General features: G+C 47.0%; 4 protein-coding genes across 4 annotated transcripts; 3 read left to right on the forward strand and 1 right to left on the reverse strand.

Annotated features, from left to right (window-relative positions):
• The first annotated feature begins 4,736 nt into the window (after positions 1–4,736).
• LOC128723660 (sarcosine dehydrogenase, mitochondrial) lies at positions 4,737–8,436 on the forward strand. The gene is made up of 7 exons (XM_053817421.1): positions 4,737–4,878; positions 5,562–6,811; positions 6,879–7,076; positions 7,144–7,286; positions 7,348–7,453; positions 7,512–8,102; positions 8,171–8,436. Exons 1-7 carry the CDS (start codon positions 4,737–4,739, stop codon positions 8,429–8,431), a joined length of 2,691 nt encoding a protein of 896 aa, XP_053673396.1. The 3' UTR covers positions 8,432–8,436.
• Positions 8,437–10,066: 1,630 nt separating this feature from the next.
• On the forward strand, positions 10,067–13,180 carry LOC128725973 (basic helix-loop-helix neural transcription factor TAP). Its single transcript, XM_053819748.1, has 3 exons — positions 10,067–10,145; positions 10,802–11,046; positions 12,593–13,180. Exons 1-3 carry the CDS (start codon positions 10,067–10,069, stop codon positions 13,178–13,180), a joined length of 912 nt encoding a protein of 303 aa, XP_053675723.1.
• Positions 13,181–13,730: 550 nt separating this feature from the next.
• On the forward strand, positions 13,731–15,167 carry LOC128725894 (glutamate-rich WD repeat-containing protein 1). The gene is made up of 2 exons (XM_053819668.1): positions 13,731–14,727; positions 14,789–15,167. Exons 1-2 carry the CDS (start codon positions 13,731–13,733, stop codon positions 15,148–15,150), a joined length of 1,359 nt encoding a protein of 452 aa, XP_053675643.1. The 3' UTR covers positions 15,151–15,167.
• A 74-nt stretch (positions 15,168–15,241) lies between these two features.
• Positions 15,242–18,165, reverse strand: LOC128724831 (mismatch repair endonuclease PMS2). The gene is made up of 5 exons (XM_053818552.1): positions 18,061–18,165; positions 17,835–17,994; positions 16,487–17,772; positions 15,422–16,411; positions 15,242–15,361 (listed from the first exon to the last, which is right to left on the reverse strand). The coding sequence occupies exons 1-5, from the start codon at positions 18,163–18,165 to the stop codon at positions 15,242–15,244; spliced, it is 2,661 nt and encodes an 886-aa protein (XP_053674527.1).
• Between the last annotated feature and the right edge of the window lie 6,719 nt (positions 18,166–24,884).

The raw sequence follows: 24,884 nt of genomic DNA on the forward strand, positions 1-24,884 counted from the left end.
ACACAGCCACGGCCTCAGTCCGGTCCGAATGTTGCAACGCAGTCACCCGTACGTCCACGGCATCTCTCAACCAACCAACACGATTGGGTCGATTGCGTTCTCCGGCCAGCAAGATGATCTATAATTTTCGATTTTACGACAATCCGAACACCCGAACCCACCGAACGCCACACACGCAAACAGCTGATCCCGCTGAAACTGCCGCTAAAACACGCGAGACGGCAGACGGCAGACAGAATTCCCCACGAGACAGACAGCGCGTTTCGTTCGCGTCTCGAAAAGACCTCCCCCACCCCCCCGTCAATGCTCCCATTCAGGGAGACCCGGGAAACGGTGTACAGCAACCTAAAAGGGCCCGCGGCCCCTTTCGCGCACACAAACCCAACGACGACGGTGACAGTGTCACGCGGGCGGACATTGCATAATCTCGCATCCGTGCGGGCCACGATCGTGGCGTTTTCAAGTTTTCTCCACCGCTCCAGTGCCCGTCGACGCACGCGGCCCGGAAAATGGGTCAGGTTGGGCCAGTCGGCCAGTGGAGCACCAACGGCGCGTGTGTTCCTCAAACTCGCGCTCGGTGGCCAGCTGACCAGCTCGTGTATGTTGCCCGGTTTGGCCCTTCTCCGGTGCAGCATCGCGACGCATCGATCGAGAAACCAGGCTAATGAAAACGGTAAATGGAAATCGGCCGATCGGTGTGTTGAGAGGGTTTTCTCAGGCAGCGGTTTGAGACCACCGCCGCGTGTCTCCCGAAGTGCATCTCAAGAACACCGCGGCCACCATCGGCGACGTGTGGCTTCCGAGGGTACGCACGTAAATGGTAGCAGCTAATGGGCATTATCGCGCGTCAAAAAATCGCGCGGTTGGGCACAGCTCACACAAAAAGAAAAGCAAAAAGTAACCCCTCAACGGTCGTGTGTTGCCCGGCTGCTAACTTCATCACCATCATTATCATCACGAGCAGTAACAGCAGCAACAACATGATCATCTCAAACGCACCGCCCCCGGATTCCATTGCCCGTGGTTGGTCAGTGCCGATCCGATCGACCAGTTGGCCTTCCTTGCCGGCATGGTCCAAGCATAGCCCGCCACCAGCAACACCATACAGCGACTGTTCTGATGTGTAATGAGGATTTCAACTGCGCGACGTTCGACATGGGTCTGTGAGTGGTTTCTTTTTTTTTCGTGGTTGTCTCTCTTCCTTCTGTCGCGGGGCTTCCTTCGAACGTGGGCTGGAAAATGCCTGAAAAGCGGTACAGGTTTCGCGCTACAATGTTCCAGCTGGACGGCCCCTAAGGCCATCCACGATGATTGATACTCGCGATGAGGTTCTGGAGTTAATCACGAGGTGATTCAACATCATAAATCAACGTGAAACTCCCACGATGCAGCGGTAGGCATTCGAGAAGAACTCGGTTCGATTTATTCAAAATACCCACATTTGAGCGTAATGATGTCAGTTGAGATTAGAAATTATGGAGTTTTTGTTTTCCTCATGCTTATGATCCTCAGTACCTCTCGGAGGTAGATTCCAGCGTTGTATTGCCTGAAAAATGGCATCCATAAAACGACGATTAGTTCGCTATGAAACTTTGCCACCCAATCAGCGGTAGAATTCGGCAGGAACGGCGTCCAAAGCGTGGTGAGACTTTTTTTTTGCTCACTCCAACACCGACATGCCTGTGCTCACATGCCAACATTCCGTGCGGTTGTCGCTGCCCAGAAAACTAAGCAACCCAAGCCAAGCTGCACGGCGTTTCCTTGGCGACCGAACCCTGTGCAATGCGTTACATAACGCGCGCAACCCCAGCAGCCACAAGCGCAACCCTTTCTGGCAGCACGAACACCAAGCCGCATTCTGAGTGTGCCAGCTCGTTCTCCACAACCCAGCGCCGTTTGATCCCATTTGACGTTTTCCGTGCCCCAACCAAACCAGTCGGCCGGGTTCGACAGCTAGACGGTTGGTTCGCACAGTTCAACGTCTTGTGTCCTTTTTCTAACGACGGTAACGCATTGCAGCGTTGTTGATGGCGTTGCTTGCTGGGCAGGAGATTGACAGCTTTTACTAATTATATTAATGCCGAAGCAGCGGCGATCGCAGGCGACATCCTTTTCGCACCGGCTGGCCTCAGTTCCTCGGACTGGGTGGCTTTTGCTCTAATTAAGTCATAATAAATCAGCCGCGTGGTGCGTGCCGGCGGGGTTTTAAAACGCATTTCTTGCTTTCGACGCGCCCGAGGAGGTGTCGCATTCCTTCCAAACCGTTTGGTTGCATAAGCGAACATTCATTACATTGGCAAAAATGCAAAATAATATTCATGGATGCATGACGCATGCCCAGTTGGATGAAAAACTGCAGCTTATCTCCCTACACACGTTGTTAGCATTAAAGTACATAATTTCGATCAATAAATTTGCTGTCGTTACTCATTCGCCATGGATTGGCCTTCCGCCCGCAGCTCAGTTCAACAACTGCTCCCGATCTCGTCACGGCGAACGAGCTTTGACCGTTAGTACGCCTGAGCCGTCTTTCGTAGGACGTTTTATTCTTTATGAAGCTGTTTTGATTTAGAGATGTAAAACATAATTTTATTCATTTCAAGGGACGGATTGAAATTATATAATATAAACTGCTTCGCTTATAATACAAGCAGAGTGAAGAGTTCTAATTAGAAACTTTTAAAGTGCATATGTAACAAATGCCGAACAATCCAAGGCTCAACAGCTGCCCATAGTCTTGCAACATTTGTGCTCCTCCTTGGAAATCTGGCTTCCTATGACAATTTATAACCTCGATTGCTCTACATTCATAAATCAAATCTTTAACGTGCCAATTACTGTATTGACTTTTTTGCGCATTTTTCAATACGATCGGAAGAGGGAAGGAGCAAACCCCCCAAACGATGTGTAAAATCACGGCTGTAAAAGATCAAAGCCCCGTGTGCAACCCGGCGCCCAAGCGGCCGATGGTAGCGGTTTGCGAAATAATAATAACCAGCTAGTCCTAACGCTAATTACTACCTTATTCGTCGCTGCGTTGGCCGTGCGCTTGGTTGGCTTGATTTGCGAACACTGGACCGGCGCGCTCGGGGACCTAGAATGTGCGATCGACCCGATCGATCCTCCCGGCTATGGGACGGTAAATTGTAACGTACCAAAATGGTCGCCCGGTTGTATCTCGATCGGCCGGTGGGCTATCTCCATCACATCACGTTTACGCCTTCCCACCAGAGGGGCGAACTTATGCTGCGATTGATCAGACTCGTTCTATCTGTGGCCACAATGAACACGGAGAGCGCCAAAAATTGCTAGCTTCTCGTGTAATGCAATTCAGCGAGCAATACTCGCACGCTATAGCAACTCTTGGCTTATCTATTGGGAGAATCAATTCCGTTGCCCACCAGGCTGGTCGAAATCGTCAATCAGCCCATTCGCGTTCTTAATCAGATCATTTAAATTAATTAACAATCTAATGAAGATTAAACAGCGATGGGAATTGCGATTAAAATTGCTTGCTCACGAGCGAGAGAAAAAAAAACCCATTACGAACCCAAACCACGATCGACAACCGTTAATTAGCGCTGCTCGGGCGAACCTATTGCTGATCTACCGTCACCGATTGGACGTATGCAGAATACCCTTTTTCGATGCGTGCAGCTGATTAATGCTCATTGCCTAGCGACTTAAATGTGCAAATATTTATTCAACAATTCTGCCCCAAAAGGAATGTAAATCTGCCTGCTGCGATCACAGCTGTGCAAGGACGCAGGAAGGGATTTTACTGACGCTCGTTCGATGCTGCACCGCTGCGTGCATGTTGCAGGCAGGATTTTGCAACAGATGAAACTCCAGGGGATTGCAACTTGCAGTTTAGTATAGCGTTCGAATGCAAAGCTTTTAAACCAGATTGCATTCGAACGACAGGCACGACATACTGCTCGATCGAGACGATCGACGCCTAAAGTTATGCACTGCATTAAGATGCAGTTACACGACAACAACACTACAATTCACATCTCAAAATCTAAAATTCGAAAAAAATAGTAAATTTTTGAAAAAGTATATTTTTACATAAATTTTCATCTACAGATATATCACTCTTCGACCATTTTATCGACCATTTATTTGTACTGCTCACCTTAAACGTCTATGATAGAAGCACAAACGTCTATGGTATCTGATTTGAAAAGGGCACTTCAGAAGGAAGTGATCTACTAAGAGGGCCAGCCCAAGGGTCACTACTAGCCCCAGCATCGATGGGTAGTATCGTTGACATCGGGCAAGGTTATGCCGTCCGTTGAACGAGCTATCTCCCGTAGGGTTTGTTTTTCTTCGATGCGAAGGCTTCAGCTTCCTTCCAGCTGATTGCTCATCCCAATCAGCACATACCGTGGCTTCTCCCCTGCAATGATTGTTCGCTTCGATGGACACGACTGTTTGCTAGCGTTATCACTGCCGATCCTGGGGTTGCGGCGTTTGCCGATTTTGATGGAGCCGTGGTGGATCTTCAATGCTCTGCACCACGTCAGTGTCGTGCCGCATCTGGAACAGATCGCTCGCTATAGGAACTAGTGTGTCAACAATTTAAGCTTCCGCCCAAGCGGCCCAAATAGACTAAGCTACTGAAAAAGTACCCGGTGCACAAGAGCAGTAAAACACAAGAGAAAAATAAGCGCAACTACGAACCATTTTTAAGGACAATTGTGAGTGAAGGCTCTCCTTCTGGCGCAGTTAAAATGCTACGATTAAGAAGAAGTGCAATTGCAAAGTTCAAAAGCCACTTCCTAGGTGGGGATCAACGCGCTGTCAGTGCTGCATCCGCACGGAAGTTCTCCACAGAAAATTCCTTTCCAGAGAGCGCTGATGTGGTCATCATAGGTTCGTAGCAATGGTGTTTGTCATCGATAGGGTAGCTTAAAAATCAACACGAACGGTACCCATGAATGCGGCTAACGCGCCGCGAACCCAAACTAGTACAACACAGATTACGATGCGGTCCTATCTCATTCCGGCCGGTGAACATTTCCGCGACCAGCATTTTCGTTGCCGGTCTTGTTTTATAAAAAAGTGAAGTGAGTCCGCGAAACAAACCGGCTCATCGACACCAATCTGGAGCGACCCGACGCTGCTCGATAACACCGTGACCCGCGGAAAGATCGCCGTTCGCCTCCGGACCGCGTACAATCTGTGGCGCGTTCCGGAGAATCGCTCGATTGACGTTCGACAGCGGACGCCGGTGGCGTTAGTGGTTGGTGTTTTTTGTCGTTGTTTTCGTCATTGTTTACCCCGAACTATGTATGTTGGAATAACTGCAACTTGTACACAAGCGTAAACGATCGCCACCGATCAAAGGGCGGCACACCCTTTCTTATCAACCCTGACGATCAATTCTGGAGGTTTTTATTTCGTTTTTCGGCCCTTCGGTTTCCAAAGTAGGCATCTTTGCGCTTCCCATCGTCAGCTGGAGCTACACCACTTTAAACCTAGATCCACGATCGATCGATCACCATTCTCCAGTGGTTGCATCCTTAAAGTTAGTGTCCCGTTCCGTCTTTCCACAGGTGGAGGTTCAGCCGGCTGCAATGCTCTGTATCAGCTGGCAAAGCGAGGTGTTCGGGCGGTGTTACTCGAGAAAGCCAAGCTTACCGCTGGCACTACCTGGCATACAGCCGGGCTTGTGTGGCGTCTACGACCCAACGATGTCGAGATCCGGCTACTGGCAGCGACTCGCGATCTCCTGATGAATCTCGAGGAGGAAACTGGCCACAACTCTGGCTGGATCAACAACGGTGGCCTATTCATCGCACACTCACCCGAGCGGCTGGACGAGTACCGTCGATTGGCCACACTCGGCAAGTGTTTCGACATTGAGTCACACATCTTCAGCCCCGAAGAAGCCCAACAGGTGTTTCCACCACTCGACCCAAGCTCGTTCACCGGTGCGCTTTACTCTCCCGGTGATGGTGTCGTCGATCCGGCCATGATGTGTACGGCCCTTACGAAGGGTGCTACCGCGAACGGAGGGCTTACGATCGAGAACTGCACCGTGACGCAGATCGTGACGGGTGAGAACTTGATCGGCATGAAGGATGTGCGTGGTGTCGTCACCAACAAGGGCATGATCCGTACGAACACGGTCGTGAACGCAACGGGTGTGTGGGGTCGTGATCTGATCGAACCACTCGGTGTCTACCTGCCATTGATCCCGATGAAGCACGCGTACGTCGTATCGGAGACGATGGAGAGCATCCATCAGATGCTGCCGAACGTACGAGATCACGACTTTTCGCTGTACTTCCGCATCCAGGGCAAGTCGATCTGTATGGGTGGGTACGAGAACAACCCGATCCTGTTGAACCGCGTCCCGGGTGACTTCCATTTTGGGCTGTACGATCTCGATTACTCGGTGTTTGACACGCACATCCAGGGTGCGGTGAAGCTATGTCCGGCTTTTGGTAGCGCTGGCATCAAGAGCACAATCTGTGGACCAGAATCCTTCACGCCCGACCATAAGCCACTGATGGGACCAGACCCGACCGTGAGTGGGCTGTTTCACAGTGTCGGCTTCAACTCAGCTGGTATGATGCTGGGAGCCGGTTGTGCCGAACAGCTTGCCCAGTGGATCCTGCACGATCGTCCCGATCGGCCGATGTTCGCTTATGATGTGCGAAGGTTTTCTCCCAAGCAGAAAAAGGCACTAAACTGGGCAACCGAACGAAGCCACGAGGCGTATGCGAAGAACTATAGTATTGTGTTTCCCCACGACGAACCGCTGGCCGGGAGGAACTTCACAGTCGATCCGTTCCACAAGGTGTGTGATCCTGCGATGTGGCTCTTGAAGGACACTTTCAACACCTTCATGTCCTTTTCCTTTCCAGCAAATGATCCAGTACGGAGCGGTGATGGAAGAACGGCACGGTTGGGAGCGACCGGGATACTTCCTACCCGAGGAAACGGTCGTAGTGCAACCGTATGACTGGTACGGTTACTACGACTACCCGAAGAACACTAACACGCACTACGAGGAAGCGCTTAAGGGTGATTACTCGTTCGGGTTCTCCGAGCATCACGACTTGGTAAGGTTCCCGTGTGTCGCAGTTGGCGAAAAAAAGGCTCCAAATAATTGATCCAATATCTTTGCAGATTGGCGAAGAAGCACTCACCTGTCGCCACGATGCGGCACTGTTCAATCTTAGCTACTTCTGCAAGCTTTTTCTCACCGGTAGCCAGGCAAAGGAGGCTGCCGAGTACATTTTCACTGCCAATTTGGATAAGCCCATCAACAAGTGAGTGCGTAGCATAAGACGTAGTGTGTTTGTAATAATAGTTTTCTTTTTTACCTCACAGAACTGTCTACACGTGTGCGCTCAACAAGCAGGGAGGCGTTGAAGCCGACGTGACGGTTAGCATCGTCGAGTCTGGATTGGGTGGATTGCATGATCCCATCTTCAAGGTATGCATGGTGATGACTCCCACAAAGACGTTGCACTGACGATGGCTGGTTTTTACAGGGCCGTGGGTACTACATCGTGGCGGGTGGTGCTTCCGCCTACCACACCAAGTGTCACATCCTTTCCACGATCCAGGAAAAAGCGTTCCGAGCCGTGGTGAGCGATCACACTGAGGAGCTGGGCGTGCTGTCACTGCAAGGTCCAAAGAGCCGCGAAATTCTGCAGAAGATCACCGACTTTGACCTATCGAACGATCAGCTGTTGCCACCGAACTCGACCGCCATCCTGACCGTGAAAATCAACCCACACTACAGCTGCAATGTGCGCGCGCTCCGTGTCAGTTTCGTCGGCGAGTTGGGCTACGAATTGCACATCCCGGAGGAGTGCTGTAACGATGTGTACAACGCGCTGATGAAGGCTGGCTACAAGGAGAGTCTTCGGAACGCTGGCTACCGGGCACTTTACTCACTTAGTAGTGAGAAAGGTTACCACCTGTGGGGATACGATCTGCGCTCGGATGACACACCGATCGAGGCGAATTTGGGCTTCGTTTGTAGGAAGAACGGCGATTACCAGGGCAAAAAGATCATCGATCAACAGCTGGAGCATGGTGTCACTCGGCGGCTCGCGTTCTTCACCCTACGCGATCAGGTACGATCAGATGGAGTTTTTCATCATCTACAAGCCACCGTTAGCTCACCATTTCTCGCGTTCAACAGGTACCAGTGTGGGGTTTGGAAGCGGTCTACCGAGACGGCGAAATCGTGGGACATCTGCGACGCGGTGAATATGGGTACACGCTCCAGAAACCGATTGGGCAGGCGTACGTTCAGCGATCGGATGGCAGCCCGATCACCAGCAAGTTCCTGCAGTCAGGCCGGTACCAGATCGAGGTGATGGGCAAGCTGTACGATGCCGACTGCCATCTGAGAAGCCCCTTCGATCCGAAGGGTCAACGGTTGCTTGGAATCTACAAATAAATAACTCCGCTAGCCAGTAACTGTCGCGATCGTTCGACTTACTTGATCCGCACCGATGCGACATCCGGGAGGGTTGTTTTGGGGTGAGAGTTTTTCGGAAGGATACCATGAGTGGGATTTATAGCCAGCAGCAGCAGCAGCAGCCGGGTCGTCCGACGTTTGACCGGGTTGCATAATTTATGGACGGTGCTTTCACCCCACTCGAACGCGTCAACCGATCAACCACAGTGCGGAGAGTGTGTGGGACCGTCATTCGACACGTTCGTTCGATCACGTTCGGTTCGGGAAAACGAGGAAAAGGACTTGCGCGCACTTGCGCAGGACACTGCGTGGTAACAGGATCCGTACGCGGAGCGGACGATCACACAAAGCAGAGAGGCGAGAGAAAACGCTCGCCAACGAGGTGATGGACCGGGAGTGTAAGAAAAATGCGTTGACATGCTTTCTTTCTCCGCGCGCATACTCCGAGCGCACGGCCGGGACCAGGGGGTAATAAATTGTGTGTAATTTGTCATAAAATTTTACAGCTCATTCCAGACCGACACGCGACATGAGCAGAGTGTCGAGGATGTTGTATTTTTCACCGTTGTTCGGTTTCCGATGACTTTTCACGGGCTTTCATCGATCGCTTTATCTGTGGTCGATTTTAAGATGTTCTTACGCGTCATGGATCTTTGCCCTAAATTAATCCGAAATGAGTTGTTGTACCAGCAGATGCACAATTAGTACAGGCATTTATCAAAGGTATCTGCCCCAGTTGTATATTATTTATTAATTTTTAAGCATTTTTCATTGTTCATCTGGAACACGATTCACTATACTTTTTGCGTAGCACACGATTTAACTGTCATTTTGTCATTATAATACAATTTTCACGAGGTAACAAAATTCTATTTCAATGTTGACTTTTATTCAACGCGTTTGCAATATTTTTACACACGATATCTTTCAAATTCACCATCAAGAACGATTAAATATTGCATATTTCAACACTAAATAATCATAATCCTTAACTCTTTCAAGCGAGGTGTTTAAACTAAATCTATTTCTAAGCAATCGGTACAAAATCCATTCAGACACAGAGCGCAATGAACACATCTCCGTTTCGCTTTTTTCCGACTGATATGCGCTCGAGAAATTAGTGGGCGTGCCTTCAAATGAACGCGCTTCCTTCGAATGGAGATGATCTCGGATCATATCCTCCCCGATGGGTTTCCCGTTGTTTTTCCACGCCGGCTGCTGAAGCTGCTTTATGAAAAATTCCGTATGGCGTGAGAATCCATCCACCCTGCTAAAAGTGGCCGCCATTCAGTCGAATCTCAACTAGTTCTAACGACGGCTGGTCCGATCGCCGATCGATTGGTTAAGGACGTTTCGCTACCATTGCGCAACGACGATAACCCACAGGAAATTTATCGAAAGTGAAGAAAAATAGCAAAGAAAGTGTTACTACGGAATTTGAAATACAATTTTCAAAAGTATCAACGTCGAATGTGTATGATTATCCGTATGGTATTGTGTTAAAGTGTGATATTTATCGAACGTGTGTGATCGTATACAGCCAAATTGAAAGGTGTTGCTGTTCAGTTTGATGACAATAGTGAATTAGCTTTCAAGCCCTGACGAAATACAATCATGCCAAAGCGAAAAAAGGCTCCTTCGCCTAAATTTGATCTACTCGAAGATGGTTTCGATGACGATCTCAGCTCGAATGGTAAGCTATAAAACGGAAAAAATGAAATCTAGAGTCTATAGTTCTAATAAATGCACGAGAAGAGCTACTGTTTTCATAAAAAATATATTTGTGTTATGAATGTTTATGGAAGAAGAAATAAGTCTTCAATTTTAGTAAAAACTTTCCAATCTGTTGGGCAATAGTTTGAGTTTAAATAGTTCAAATAGCTTACAAACCATCAACTGTGAAAAAAAAGGAATTGTTTAACGTTTTAACGGATTCATTTCGATCATATTGATCACATCTTGTCGTGACTTTTCGTGTAAAAGCTTTTCGTATAAAAACAGATTGGCTTTTGACTCTGTTTAAACGCGAAAGATGATCACCTAGAGGGTTTAGCTCTTATTTCCATCGTTATCTGCTCTTCGCAATTTGATACTACTTCTGTGCAAATAAAATCTAATAATTTGAATATTGTGAATCTATTAGTGTTGACAATAACGAGCGAAATATTTAAAAATATCGTCCTAACGCGAAGTTAAGAAAATCGTTCGAGCTACCGGTTGAATCCCAAAGCAAAAATTTATAAAATTCTCCTTCTAACGAGTATCATTTATGAGCCATCAAATGTTGCGATGTTCAATCGATCAATAACGTTTTCTACTTCCTTCTCTTCGTCGAACATCCCGACACAGACGACAAACCAGGAACGCCGATCCAGCGAAACGCAGCCAACGCACGCGAACGAGCGCGCATGCGAGTCCTGTCGAAGGCATTCTTCAACCTGAAGCGCAACATACCCTGGGTGCCGGCGGACACGAAGCTCTCCAAGCTGGACACGCTCCGGCTGGCCAAAAACTACATCACCTACCTGGCGGCCACACTCGACGGCCAATCGGTGGAGGACTTCTCCACTAACCTGGCGCAACCGCCCAAAACGGTAAGGAATGGCCACGGGTTCCCGTTCGCTGGTGGTAAATTTAGCGGAAACCCGACGAAAAGTGCTGTGGGAAAACGAACGGCACGAAACGGCGTCATCGAAGCGAACGTTCCAGGTGGATTGTCTCACGTCGACGACGCCTCCTGATAGGCAGCCGCTCGCTCTCGCTCTACGTCGGGTGTTTTCTTTTTCCTGGCACCACCGCTTTCCCGCGTCCAAATGGGTGGAGTGTGCGATCGCGGAGGCTATAACTTTTCATCTCGAAATGTGATGTTTACAAGTCATTAGGAGGCGAACAAATAGCCGATGGATCTTGTCTTTCGCCCGGTCGCCCTTAGCAACGGGGCCGACCGACTAAGGGTGCCGGGAGTGCGACCGAACGTGACTCATTAGTAAGTGCATTCAGCTCGAAATGGAACCAATTTCGATGTGTGCGATAAGGGGAAAATTTTCCACGTCTGTAATTGCCTCCAGACGGGGGTGGATGTGGGAGAAGCGTAAGTGAAAACCAAAGGGAGCCTCTCATCAGGATGTGACAGCGGTGGAGAAGCCGACGATGATGCGCTGGTGTAAATCTGACTGAGAGTCGGTGGAAATTTGATGCTTTGACGCGCTTTTATGATGGATGCCGGCTGCCATTCGAAGGTCTTGTGACGTGGATGTGCTTCCTATCCGTTTCTTCCTAGCCGGTTTTCTTTGCTGCTCTCTCGGGCGTCGGGCCTTTTTTTTTGCTCCTGGTGCACCGAACACAATCCTTTCACCCACCCACCCACCACGCGCCCGGAACCGGACCGCACAGGCCGGATTAATTGTTTAACAAACGCCTTGTTTACGGGACCGCTGAAAAGCGATATCCAAACAAACACTTTGTACGCCGCGTAAACACATGCACGTAATCGGTGGCCAAGGGCTCTTAAATGAAACGACGCAGGAAGGGCTTCGTGGGACGATCGCGAGCATGTGGCGCGCTGCGTGCTGGGAAATGGGCAATGCGCAAGGACGGAAGAGAACGGATGCGCCAGAGCGAAGGATGCATGCGATTGTTTACGGGATCGTTTGTGAGTGAGCAATAATAATCATCATTACGTATGTCGCAGCTCATGCTAGGGATGCACTAGGAGCCATTAGTATGGCCTGTTCGTTGACAAACGTGGCAAACAAATCCGTACTTTTCGGGATTCATTTGCATCAAACGTTTGCAAGAGAACAAACTAGATAAGACGTTCCGGAATCACACTACAGAATGTACCAATTTCCGGTACCGATGCGACTTCCGTTGTTTATGTTGCTCATACAGATATTCTGCTATCTTTGTCCATCTCCAGGGCGAGTGTGATGGTGTTGGAATAAAATATCGCATTACCTCGCGACAGCATCCTTAAGTGAGGTCCTTACGCTGAAGACACATCGCATCATATGCGTTTTTATTTTGGTTTCTCGCATGTGAACAAAATGATCATTTGCATCATACTTCATTTGCGCTTGCCTGCGACAATCTACTTTATATATTAAATTTCCTTCTTTCGTTTTGCTCGCTTTCCCAAAGGCATGGCCGTTCATCTTCCAGCAAGTTCAGCCTCACGAGACAAACAAAACGAAACAGCACCAACAGCAGCCAACGGCGCATTCTACGACGTTTTCGGCGACGCCACCGAATGTCGGTCAGTCCACATGTGCGACTGAGCAGCAGAAGTGGCTCGGCTATCACCAAAAGGAGGCGATCTCCGGTCGGGCTCCGACTGGCGGTGGATCAGAAAATATCAAATCTCAAAGTGTCGCACCCCCGTCAAACACTTTGCTGGGGTTCCCGGAAAATCATGCCACCTCAGCCGGCAGTATGGAGGGTGTGAGCGAGTTCGGTGGGTTTGGAGATGCGATGGGAGCGTTGGTGGGCTCGGGGACAACCCACGGGGGTCACCAGCACCATCACAATCTGCCACAGGAGCCCCATCACCGGCAACAGCACTCGCTCATGCAGCAGGATCAGCACCAGCTCCATCAGCAACCCCATCATTATGCGACGACCGGCGGCGGCATGCCAGTAGTGCTCAATGACGGGTGCCACATGGGCGGTGCCGTTGGAATGTCCGGAGCGTACCACCGGCAGCATATGGCCCCGATTGGTAGTGATTGACGCGACCGGATTCGATCGGTATCAGGCGCACTTCTTACGTACTTATAGTATTTATAAACGGTCGTCATCTATAGCAATTATTTCTGTCGTACTCACAAACCAAAGTATTATGATGTATTGTATTACGAAACAAAAAATGCCAAATAATATAGCGAAATAAAACGCATGTCCAACGCGTCTCATGTGCTACCATACAGCAAACGTTATCGCATGTGTACATATTTTGTTAGTTTGAACTAAACAAAACTACAGCTAATAAATAACGTAAAGCTAGGCAACTGAAAAAACAATGCAATATATTTTCTTACTTTTTAAATTCGGGTATGAAATAGGAATACATTGATATTAGCGTAATCTTGCGACATGCACTGTAGTGAGAATACCATAGTGAGTAGATATGAGATGTGCTCACCTCAGCTCACTATGCATTCACCTTGGTCGAAGAGTCATGCTGTCAAACCAAGCACATGGAGATGTTTACATTGGGTTGTTCCTCTAAAATTGTGCCGGTTATCGTGTTGTACGCATTTATTTAGTAAAATTCTTTATCATGTCGGATGCCGACGAGCAAATGGAGGTGGTCGAAGACCAAAACATCGAGGACGCCGTACTGGAAAACGCCAGCGACGGAGAAAACGAAGAAGGGACGGAAAACAAGGATAAGGCTCAGGTCTACTTACCCGGGCGCAAGTTGTCCGAGGACGAGGAGCTTGTTTGCGATGAATCCGCCTACATAATGTTGCACCAGGCTCACACAGGGGCACCTTGCCTCAGCTTCGACATCATAGCAGATCCGCTTGGCGAGGATCGAGAGGTGTTCCCACTGACGTCATACCTCGTAGCCGGTACGCAGGCGGCACGCACGCACGTCAACAACGTGATCGTGATGAAGATGTCCAACCTCACGCGCACGTCGAAGGAAAATGACGAAGAATCCGACGAGGAGCTGAGTGACGACGAGGACGTGGGCGACGAGAAATCGCCGGTGTTGAGCTGCGTGATGATAAAGCATCCCGGTTGCGTGAACCGGCTTCGAGTGACCACCTTCGGTACCTCGCAGTTCGTGGCGTCTTGGAGTGAGATGGGTCGGGTGCACATCTACAACATCAACGAGCAGCTAGCGGCGATCGATGATAGCAAGGCGCGCAAAACGTACCAGCAGAACAAGGTTGGCGACGGTATTAAGCCAGATTATACGTTCTCTGGTCACCAGAAGGAGGGATTCGCCATTGATTGGTGCCCGACAACACGTGGCATGCTGGCCACTGGGGATTGCCGGCGAGACATACACATCTGGCGACCGAACGATAACGGCTCGTGGAACGTAGATCAGCGACCACTCGTAGGACACACGGATTCCGTCGAAGACATCCAGTGGAGCCCGAACGAGGCGAACGTGCTTGCCTCGTGTTCGGTGGACAAATCGATACGCATCTGGGACTGCCGAGCGGCCCCGTCCAAAGCGTGTATGCTAACGGTGGAAAAAGCGCACGAGAGTGACGTGAATGTGATTAGCTGGAACCGGAACGAACCGCTCATCGCCAGTGGTATGTAGCATATTTTATACAATTAAATAAAACCATATTTATGCTAATTTCTCGCACCCAGGTGGAGACGATGGTGTGTTGCAAATTTGGGATCTACGCCAGTTCCAGTCGAAAACTCCGGTGGCGACATTCAAACACCACACCGATCACATAACGACCGTTGAGTGGCACCCGAAGGAATCCACCATTCTAGCATCGGGCGGGGACGACGATCAGATCGCATTGTGGGATCTATCCGTTGAGAAAGACGACGTGGACGATGCGAACGATGACCCGAGTCTGAAGGACCTGCCGCCGCAGCTACTGTTCATTCACCAGGGCCAGAAGGAGATCAAGGAACTGCACTGGCACCCACAGCTAAAGGGTGTGATACTATCGACGGCACACAGCGGGTTCAATATTTTCCGCACGATTAGCGTTTAAGCAAGGAATACAGAAAACGTGGGAAGAATTATTTGTTACAAACAAAGTTTAACATTTATGTAAACGTCATATTTGTTTCTTTTAAGCTTCGTCATTCGGTGTCAATGGAAAGTTTTTCTTCGCCCTGCTCGTTCGATTTGTCTCGTTGGATCGGACTTATCATCGCTAAGTTTACCAGATGTCGCATCGTTGGTCGACCATGGGGACAATTCTGAAAGGGGGGTGTAAACTTCGTAAATAAGTTTGAGCGGATATAACAACTCGTACTTACCCACGGCTGTTCGATTTCGCCCATGTGCCGCACGAGCCGTTCCATCTCACGCACCGAGAGCGCTTTACCGATCATGATCGACTTACGGCAAGCGCGCGAAGCAAACATAGCCCTCACGCGAGATGGCCGGCAGACGGTGTTCGGTGCGTCCTGCAACATGAAGATCAGCTCGTCGATGTCCTCTTTGCCGAACTCCCAGTTGCGACTGTACGGTTTTGCGGTCAATCGCACCTTTTTAGTGGCTGGCGCCGCTCCATCGACCTCGAACTTGAAGCCGTTCATCTCGAAGATGTCTAGGTTGTCGATCAGTATCATCTCGTTGACCGCCGTGAGCTCGAGTGGTTGCGGAACCACTAGCCGTTGGTTTTGCAGCACCGTCGTGCGCTGCAGATCCTCGAAGTTGTACTTCTCATCGGTGGCGTGCTGATCGACGATGAACAGATCATCACCCAGCCGCACGATGATGAACCCGAGATTGAACTGACCAATGATTTCCATCGCCGCAAAGTCCTGCTTCGTTATCTCCGTCTGCAGCTCACTTTCCGCTGCCTTGTTGCTGGAGGGATTGATTTTACTTTTAAAACGGAGACGTGACATCGAACGTCCCTCATCGGGCCGCTCCGATTTAAGCGTTTTCTCCCGTTCAATCAGCTCCTCAAGTGAGTCCTGTGTGACGACTAGCTGCTGCTGATTACGATGGCGAACATCATAATCATCCTCTCCTGGCGATTCTTCGTCGATCACGATCGTTTGCCCGGCTATGGACGAGCTCGTTGCAACGGTTTGGTCGTTCAGCTCCTGCTTGACCGGAGCAGTGAACTGATCTAGGGAAAACATTGATTCGGTGCTAGAAACTCCCTGCCCGGTATCGCCAGTAAGTGATCCACTAGAACCGGTAGGCTCAATTTTGCAGCTCACCAAGGACATTAAATCGGTGACAGATTCTTGCGATGATACGCCTGCAGGGTCAGATTCATCGGTTGTTTTCTCCTGTGAGAGCCGTTTTTGAGAACAACGAATGACACGATGTGCGTCTTCAATGGTAGATTCGTTTGCACGTTTAGCTAGATGCGGCTCGTTAAGTATGGTTAAATCGTAAGGATTATCTTCCGTTTTTGGTTGCTTCAATGACGGCATTATTTCATTTTCATCGAGCGATTCTTCCGCCTTGCTTTCACCCGTACTACCTGAAGTTTGTGAGACTAATAAAAATTCTTTAATTTTAAGCAAGCCTTTTTGAGTCACGCTACGCTTGCGTTTATGCCCGCTAGTTCCACCGGCAGAGCTACTCCCAGTCGGTGGTTGGAAGGTAAAATTCAATTCGCCTGTACTGCATTTTTCCATCGTGCTTTGTTCGAAAAAATCTTGCTGCGCTTCATCCTCATCGTCCCGATCGGAAGGGACCGAGATGTTCAACAGACGACTCGAGTCGCTTAGATTGAGATTCTGTACCTTAAACGATGAAGGAATGTTGCCGAACGTTTTCTTGATCGATTTTCGTATTGCCAGCATGAGAATTTTCTCGTTGTTCACCAGCACTTGGCGTTTGTCGGGTGTCAAGTTTACGTCCACATCCGACCGATCCAGCATTATATTCAGGTACACGAACGGTTGCTGGTGAACGTTGTATCGATGGTAAGCATCGTTGATGAGCTTGCTGATTTGCTTCGGATCACACGGGCGCGAGTTGATGTAGTAAAACTGTCGATCCTTGCTGCTACGGCCGGATCCGTGCGCACAGCTCGAAATGTACCCTTCGATTTTATACTTGGAAAGATTAAAGTTGTCCACCTCCTCCTGCGTCAGGTGCATGCTATCATCGAAATCGCTCGCATCAAGATCTTGTATTTTTCCATTCCCACCGATCGATGGCACGAGCTGCATTAGTTCCGCGGTCTGCTTCGTTCCGAAAAGGGCGGTTATGTTGTCCAACACACGGGGCGATCCTTGCGTGCTCATTACGACCGTTTTTGCTCCTTTGGCCGACAGGTTTGAACAGATTATGCGCACATCAACCGACACCAAACAGTACGCCTGAAGGATCTGACACATACGGATAAACTCTCGCTTAATGTTGCGCTGAAATTCTTTCTTTCTCACTGGCAATGTTGCAAAAAGGTTGCTCAAGCTGATGGTGGTTCCAACCGTTCGGGCACAGGGTGCTCGTGATTTGATGCGTCCCTCGTGATCCAACGTCAGCTTTGTCGCGTGTGCTGCAGTGCAGTGGCGCGTAGTGATTACCATGTCGGAAAGCGCACACAACGAACTGAGTGCCTCACCTCGGAAACCAAACGTTTCGATCGACTCCAGGTCGGTAAACTCTTTCAACTTGGAGGTATGGTATTTGGCGGCTGTAAAAGAACAAAGCAGTATGTTATTCTAATTCGATCGCACGTGCATATGTTAATCTTACTCAGCCCTTCGAAGTTTCGTTCCTCCACTCCGCTACCATTGTCGGAAACTTCAACCAAATCTGCCCCCTGTTCGCGGAGTTTCACTTCAATCAACGTTGCCCCTGCATCCAGGGAATTTTCCACCAATTCCTTGACTGCTATAGCCAAGCTGAGAACAACCTGAAGTTTGCAAGAAACGCATAAATAATGTTGCATTCAAAAATTCAAATGATAAAGTACACTTACCTGACCCGAACAAATTCTATGGACCGTTTCTTTGTCGATGGCATTTATTTTGCTTGATTCAGCATTTGTGGCTGGTAACATAGGCGAATCACATTCTTCGGCCATGGTTAAAACGTGCGTAGCAAATGTAACAGATTAAAAAACATAAATCGTATCTAAACAACTCCAATTAGACTCCACCAATAAACCTGTACATCCAGAGCCAGACTGTAACACTATCTACAAATTGCATTAAATTGTATTTTTTAACTTAAGAGAAACACTTTAAGGAATTGGCAAACAAATATTTCGATTGCCTAGCATATTTATGTTGCGAAAGAATAGATAAAGTTGACATTTCAAATGACGTTTGTTGTTCAACAATTCAAAAACTTTTGCGTAGAATTTTAAACATTATTGATAAATTATAACAAATTATTTTATGTTAGATATATGTATGATAATGGATATAGTTCTACACATCGATAAAAAAAGGTCTTGATCGTGATTCTCATAATAATCATAATTTTCTTTTAAATAAAGGAGCATCGTTAATAGCAATGTGTCAAAACACGTAACTTAATTTTGGCGCGTAAACTTATTCACACATTGCTTTTTACTGTCAAGGATCTGAAATGGTTCAACATCAACAAGGATAATTGTAAATAACAGGAAAAAATTGATTCCTCTTCTGAAATTTATATATGAGAGTGATATTGTTGCTGCAAAATCAAATTCTTACCATGAAAACAAACATAAGAAATATTTCGGAGTTTCAGCATTACAAAATATTTTTCAACACCCTCTATTTTTCGATTATTTTTTATTTTTTCCATAATTTCTCCTCCGCCTTTCTCCACCGTCTATCGAAATCGGCTCACTTAACTTTTATTTATTTCTTTTGTTTCCTTGCTTTGCATTTGTTGCTGTCCTGATCTTTTAATATTTCTCCCTTCTCCGCCCATTACTAGCAGTAAATTATATGCATCTTCTCATTTGTTATCGTTTGATTTTTATCATTTAAATGGATTTATATGCTGTAAAGATGTGATAGTATGTATGAGCGGTTCTGAAGATTGTGTGTGTGTTCTTCTCTTTTTTATTTATGATGATTTTTTCCTCTCAATCTCTCTCAGTGTGATTAATATTCAGGATCATTTTCGTTAGATTCTTTAGATTTTTTTCTATAGTTTTATTTATAATGTATTTTTGCATTGCTAGTGTTTTGTTGAACTTGAAGTAAGTATAATTACTTCTTGATTTCGCTCACATATTTGCTGAACTTACGAAGGAGAGTTGGTGCACGTTGTTATACGGGGGACACGGATCACTTGTGGAGGAGTGCGCGGGTGTCTAAATGAATGTGTGGGTGTTACTTTTTTGTAGTATTTTGTGATTTGTGCATACTTAGTTTCCCTTTCCTACTAGCGCACTCCCGCTCACTTCCGCCGTTGGCAAAACGGCCCTTAGTTTACCATTTCCTTCGAGAGAGTTCTCCTTTTGCTTTAGCTAAATGCCTTTCGCACTGCCTTTGCTTTAGGTTGATGTTGTCAATGGTTTTCGCTTCGCTTCAGTTGCACTATGCTGATTGGTTCCAGTTTTAGCTAGATTAACTTACGATTTGTTTTAATTTCTTGTCGCTTATTTTCATTATTTCTTTTGCTCTAAAAATTGTTCGTTTACTACCGTGTTACATTTATCCGCGCTTCACCGCTCGCAGCTGCTGGCTCCATTGTATAAGCTACTTTGTTTTATAATGCTAAAGGGACCTATATTTGCGAGTGTACGTGTATGTGTGCGTGTGTGTGTGTATGCCTGTATGTGTGTTCTCATATTTGTGTGGATGTGTGGGGTGTTTGAATCTGTGATCAAAATGTGACTGTGTTCGGTTTCGGATGTTCCTTTAAAATAGTTTAGTATTTTAAGTGTTGAAAAATGTCTATGATAAACTAGTTTTATCATGTCACTGTACTACGCATAAAGTGCCTTTGCTGTCCGCCACTATGTTGTTTGCTTTTAAACATATTCGTTTTATGCGCCCCACCGTTGCCCGCTTGTTTGTGGCTTGCCCTATACATTTACCTCGCGCTTGTTTATTTTATTATTTTTTTATTTAAATGTTTGCTCTGTTTGACTTAGTTCCTACGTGTTACTGCTACTGCTTCATCAGTTGCAAAACGGTACAGAACGGCACGAAAGCAAGTGATTGTTTATTCATACCTGCAGCAGAGAAGAAAATAGCACAAAGTAGAACGAACAGTAGACGAAAATTTTAAACAGTCGTTGCACTTTGTCGTATTGGAATGAAACACGGGCGATATTGGTGTGTATGAATGCTGACGATAAAGGAAAGAAAATAGCGGCCGTTTTTTAAGTAGTCAGATCACGGGAAAAAGGCGCAATTGCTAGCATTTGCATGAGATTATTCCGTCCCTTACCCATTCCCAAGGGTAATGTATGGTTTACACTTAGAAGGGAAGTCTATTTCTGGGGGGGTTTCTTTTTCTCAGCTTTCTTCGTTGTTTTGCATCAACATTCACACATACACACACACTCACGTAGGCATACGCGAGGGTGAAAGCTAGCATGCACTAGTGAGTAGAGATGAGAAAAAGCGCGTCCTGTTGGCGTATAAGGAAGGACATACACATAAAAACTGTTCGCTACAGTAATGTGCGCACGATTCGCACATCGTTTAGAGCCCAAAGAATCAATGAGATCGCATTGAAGTATCGAAGTAGGCCGGGGAGGAAAAAAAGAGGCCATAACGCGTGAAGAGCGCGTGATCTACTGGTGTGTTTTCCAAAATGGGGTTTTCTCGATCGTTGATATGCTGCATTGTTCACACCCACGTCGGATGTTCGAGCGAAGAGATCTTGCCGCCTATTGCGCGCGATTGTTCATATAGCTGAGTTGTTTGCTTTAATTTTGTTTCACTACTATCTTAAGTTAACGCCCACTATTACATTGTTCCATCTACTATTTTGAGGGAGAGGTTCACTTTCCCGCGTTGTGCATGCATGCAGGCGAAATATTAAAAAAAAAAAAACAGAGAACAACATACTTCCTCCGAGCTGTAGCAATCGGGTAACACACAAACATTGAACCGTATGAATTAAGTACAACAAAAGTATGAACGAAAAATGGCACTCATCAAAAGTCACGTTAAACAATGAAACATGCAGCACAAGCTGCATCGCTAATAAGAAATACATGTATACGCTTTCTTCCACTCCATTCAACCAATCGCTGTATTGTGCGTTAGTCTATTTAAGTAGCTACGGTATTTTAAACTTTTGTTTTTTTTTGTTTACTCTTGGTGCTGTTACAATAGTTTTCTTCCACCTTGTCCTCCTGCCTTCCTAGTATCCTGCCGGAGAAAATGTCAAGTTCTTTTGCTCCTTGTCCAGCTGCACGGCCATTGGTGAACCTCGAACCATTCGCTCCGAGGATGTTGCGAAATGCAAATAGTTTTTGTTAATTGTTTACGTTTGTTGATGTTTTTTTCTTCTTTTTTGATTTGTTGGTTTAGTTTCTTTACAAAACACTACCCCGGCGGTTTCTTACCGGCCGAAACCGCCGTGAACTCCACCTGGAGGTCCTAAACGAATCGAACGTAATCGTAAGCCGACCGGGCTCGACTGGTCCACCGTGAGAAACGAACGCAGGGCGCTAAACCGAAATAGTCCACACGAAACGTATCACAAGGATACACCCTCTCCCGGGGGAAGGATAGTACCCGAACCCAATCACTTATAATACACACACACATACACACACGCACACACGCGCACACACACACATAGGGAGCAACGGCGCTACAACGTCCTCGCGGATCTAGATAAAATCACTTACACATGTTGTATAAAAGAGTAAGTTATGCTACGTGTGATTTTGTGTATTGTGCGCTTGTTCACGTTCTGTTACGTTTTTTTTTTATGTTTTGTTTTGCTAGGTTTGTTACTGTTACGATAATTATCATCTATCATCTCTCGTGCCCGGTTTCACTACCTGCCTTTCATGATCGGGGAGCAGAGGGGTGATCTTTCCGGGCCCCTGTTCCATTGCCGCGCCGTCACGGGACTGGTCCTGATGGTCTCCGGATTCCTCGACAAGATTGCTTGCATTTCGTTCCATCGCCTTACGGAACCGCTCGCCTACGGTCCTCCAAACGGTCCTCGCTTATAAAATGTTGCCACCCAGGCGGTGCCTTAGTTCGCTACTAACGCACGCCGTCACTGGTTGTGTCTGAACTGCTTGGTTTTGCATGGTTTATTATTGTATCTGCTTTATTTACTTCTTATTTGTTTCGTCATATGTGTGTATGTGCGTTGGTTTTGAGTTTTCCTCGATTCCACCGTCGCGGTCTGCATGGGGGAGTTTTTCTTTGTCACTATCCCTATCGGCCGCGCCTAATCTCCCTGCCAGCCACCGGCAACTCAAGCGCATTTGTAAATTCGATTGCAAAATAAATACCGAAAAACCGAAAACTATTACACATAAACGGGGGGTCCACTGGTGGCGCTGTGCACCGCTACTGAATCGCTACTTGTTCGATCTTATCTCTTAGCTCTGTTGGTTGTTTGAACGGGTTTTTCGTTAATAATAGGTTTGTTTACCTGCTATCGCTTAGTCCTGGCTTCTATGTATTGATACCTTTCACCCTCTGCATCTCAGGACGCTGCTCAGATTGGTACCGCTATGGATCCCAGCTTGGGTTTGGGTTTCCGTTATCGCTTCTGATATAGTTACGTGTATACTGTGGGTTATATGATTGGTTTTACTGCCGTGTTTTCTGTTATTGCATTGTTTCGTGCCATTCGCATCCCCGAACGCGTGGTTGCATGGCAATTGCATCTGCTTCGTTCAGGACACCCGTCAACACGTGCCAGGGTGAAATGTTACTATTGGGGGTTTGATTTCTTTCTCTCTCTCTCTCTCTCACGGTGTCCTTTCGTACTGCTCTAAATATTGTTATGGGGTTCATTTTCAACATGGAGTATGTTTTGCTTTGCTTGTGCTACATTTGTTTGTATGCTTTGTTTTTATGTCTCGTTATTGTATGCTTACACGATAGTTTATTTGCCATTTATTACTTGCCACCGTCCCTACAGAAAGGAGTTTCGTCTACCGTTCGTTTTGTGCTCCCTCGTTCGTTCCATTGCATTTGCTTATGTGTTTTATTTTTATCTTTGTTTGTTTGTTTGTTTGTATAACTTTAATTCATAACTGACGCTAGCTTGCTGTTTGGGGTTTCGTTCATTCCGTGTCGATAGAAAAAATATAAATCTTATAAATAGACTACAAATCTTGAACCGCCCCTCCGGTGATTTGCCCTGCCGGATGCGGTACACTACTGTTTGAATTTTTCATGCTATGCTTATTTTTCTTCTGTTTGTTCCTGTTTAACGTCCCATTGTTTCCAACCCTTACCAATTCGACCTCACATCGCAACGTAACCGACACGCCTTAAGTACGCTTAATGTATGCTGATAGGAAACTAAACAAGCCAAGAAAAACAACACAAAATCCAGCCCCGTGTCGTTTCACTATCGTCTCAACGTCCGATAACAATTGATTCATTCTAATTTGCCAAGATGTGCCCTATTGTTCCCACCAGCTTCATCTACTCTCTCGTTTGTGCTCTCGTACGTCCCCGGCCAAGGTTTAGACCGCTTTTGAAGCCTCTTGTTGCACGAAATGATTTCCTAGGCCCACTCAACGAGACTTTGTGCCGCAAAAACGCCCACCGAACGTGGCGCCAGGACTAAATGAATCTGTTCTAGTGTGCGTTTGAGTGTGTCAACAATAATACTAAATACAATAAACAGCTTTAACGACCAGAATAAACTATCGGCACACAACGGGTAACAAGCGAGTAGTAATAATAAATAAACTATCAGCCCGGCGTACCAACAAGCGCTTTTTTTACCCACGTGACTAGATACGACGGAAGAAAACTTTCTACTAAAGTGGACATTCCAAAACGTAACATAACCGGTTCGTCGTTGTAATTAGGCGTTTGTGGCGCCGTTTGTAATAGGACCAAGAACATCCCTCTTCCATGCGCTTGGCAATGAGGCGTGCCCACGAAAAACTCGCTACCCGTTTTAGAACAATCTACGTAGGTAAACGGGAAAATGAATACTTTAAATTCTTACAGATTGGTACAGATTGTGATTGCTATTGGCATGGCGCTAGGGATTCACGCGAGTTGAGGTCCGCTTTCTTTCTCTCATTTTCTTACTTTCACTACATCTCTCTCTCTCTTTCTTCTCTCTGTTCTAGATTGTACTCTACTCTCGTTTCTCACATCGGGTCTGATTATTTGGTTTCCGTTTCTCCGATCGTGTGCTTCTTATTCCGGTACAGTGAAAAATGGCAAAAATAACTTCAAGTTCCCTGCACCTCAAATTTAGCATCCTGATTGGGGTCTGATTGTTTGGTTGCTGCATATACTGTTTGTTATTTGTTTCATTATTATGATGATTCTGTAACAATTCGACGAGCAAAGTGATATATGTGCTTGCCGTAGTGACCTTTTTTCCCATTGTTATTACTGCTTCCTTCAAATTGCGCTGCCTTCCACCGTTTCCGTGTGCTTCAATCCGTTAGGGGCTTGGCATTTGCTGGTTGCTGCAGGTGGTAGGAGTTTTACTTAAACTTTTACGTAAAAAAATGTTGCATTCATCAGCCGACCGTCCGGTTCGTGACCGTCCCTGGATTGCTTTTGCTCTTTCGCTAGGTTCTACTTGCTTTGCGCATACATTTGCTTATTACGATTACGATAACTAGTTGAACATTGCGTGCCAGCCTGCCTGCCTGCCTGCCTGCTCGTCCCGTGT

The sequence above is a fragment of the Anopheles nili genome, chromosome 3 (genome assembly GCF_943737925.1).
Source record: "Anopheles nili chromosome 3, idAnoNiliSN_F5_01, whole genome shotgun sequence".
NCBI classification, from domain to species: Eukaryota; Metazoa; Arthropoda; class Insecta; order Diptera; family Culicidae; genus Anopheles; species Anopheles nili.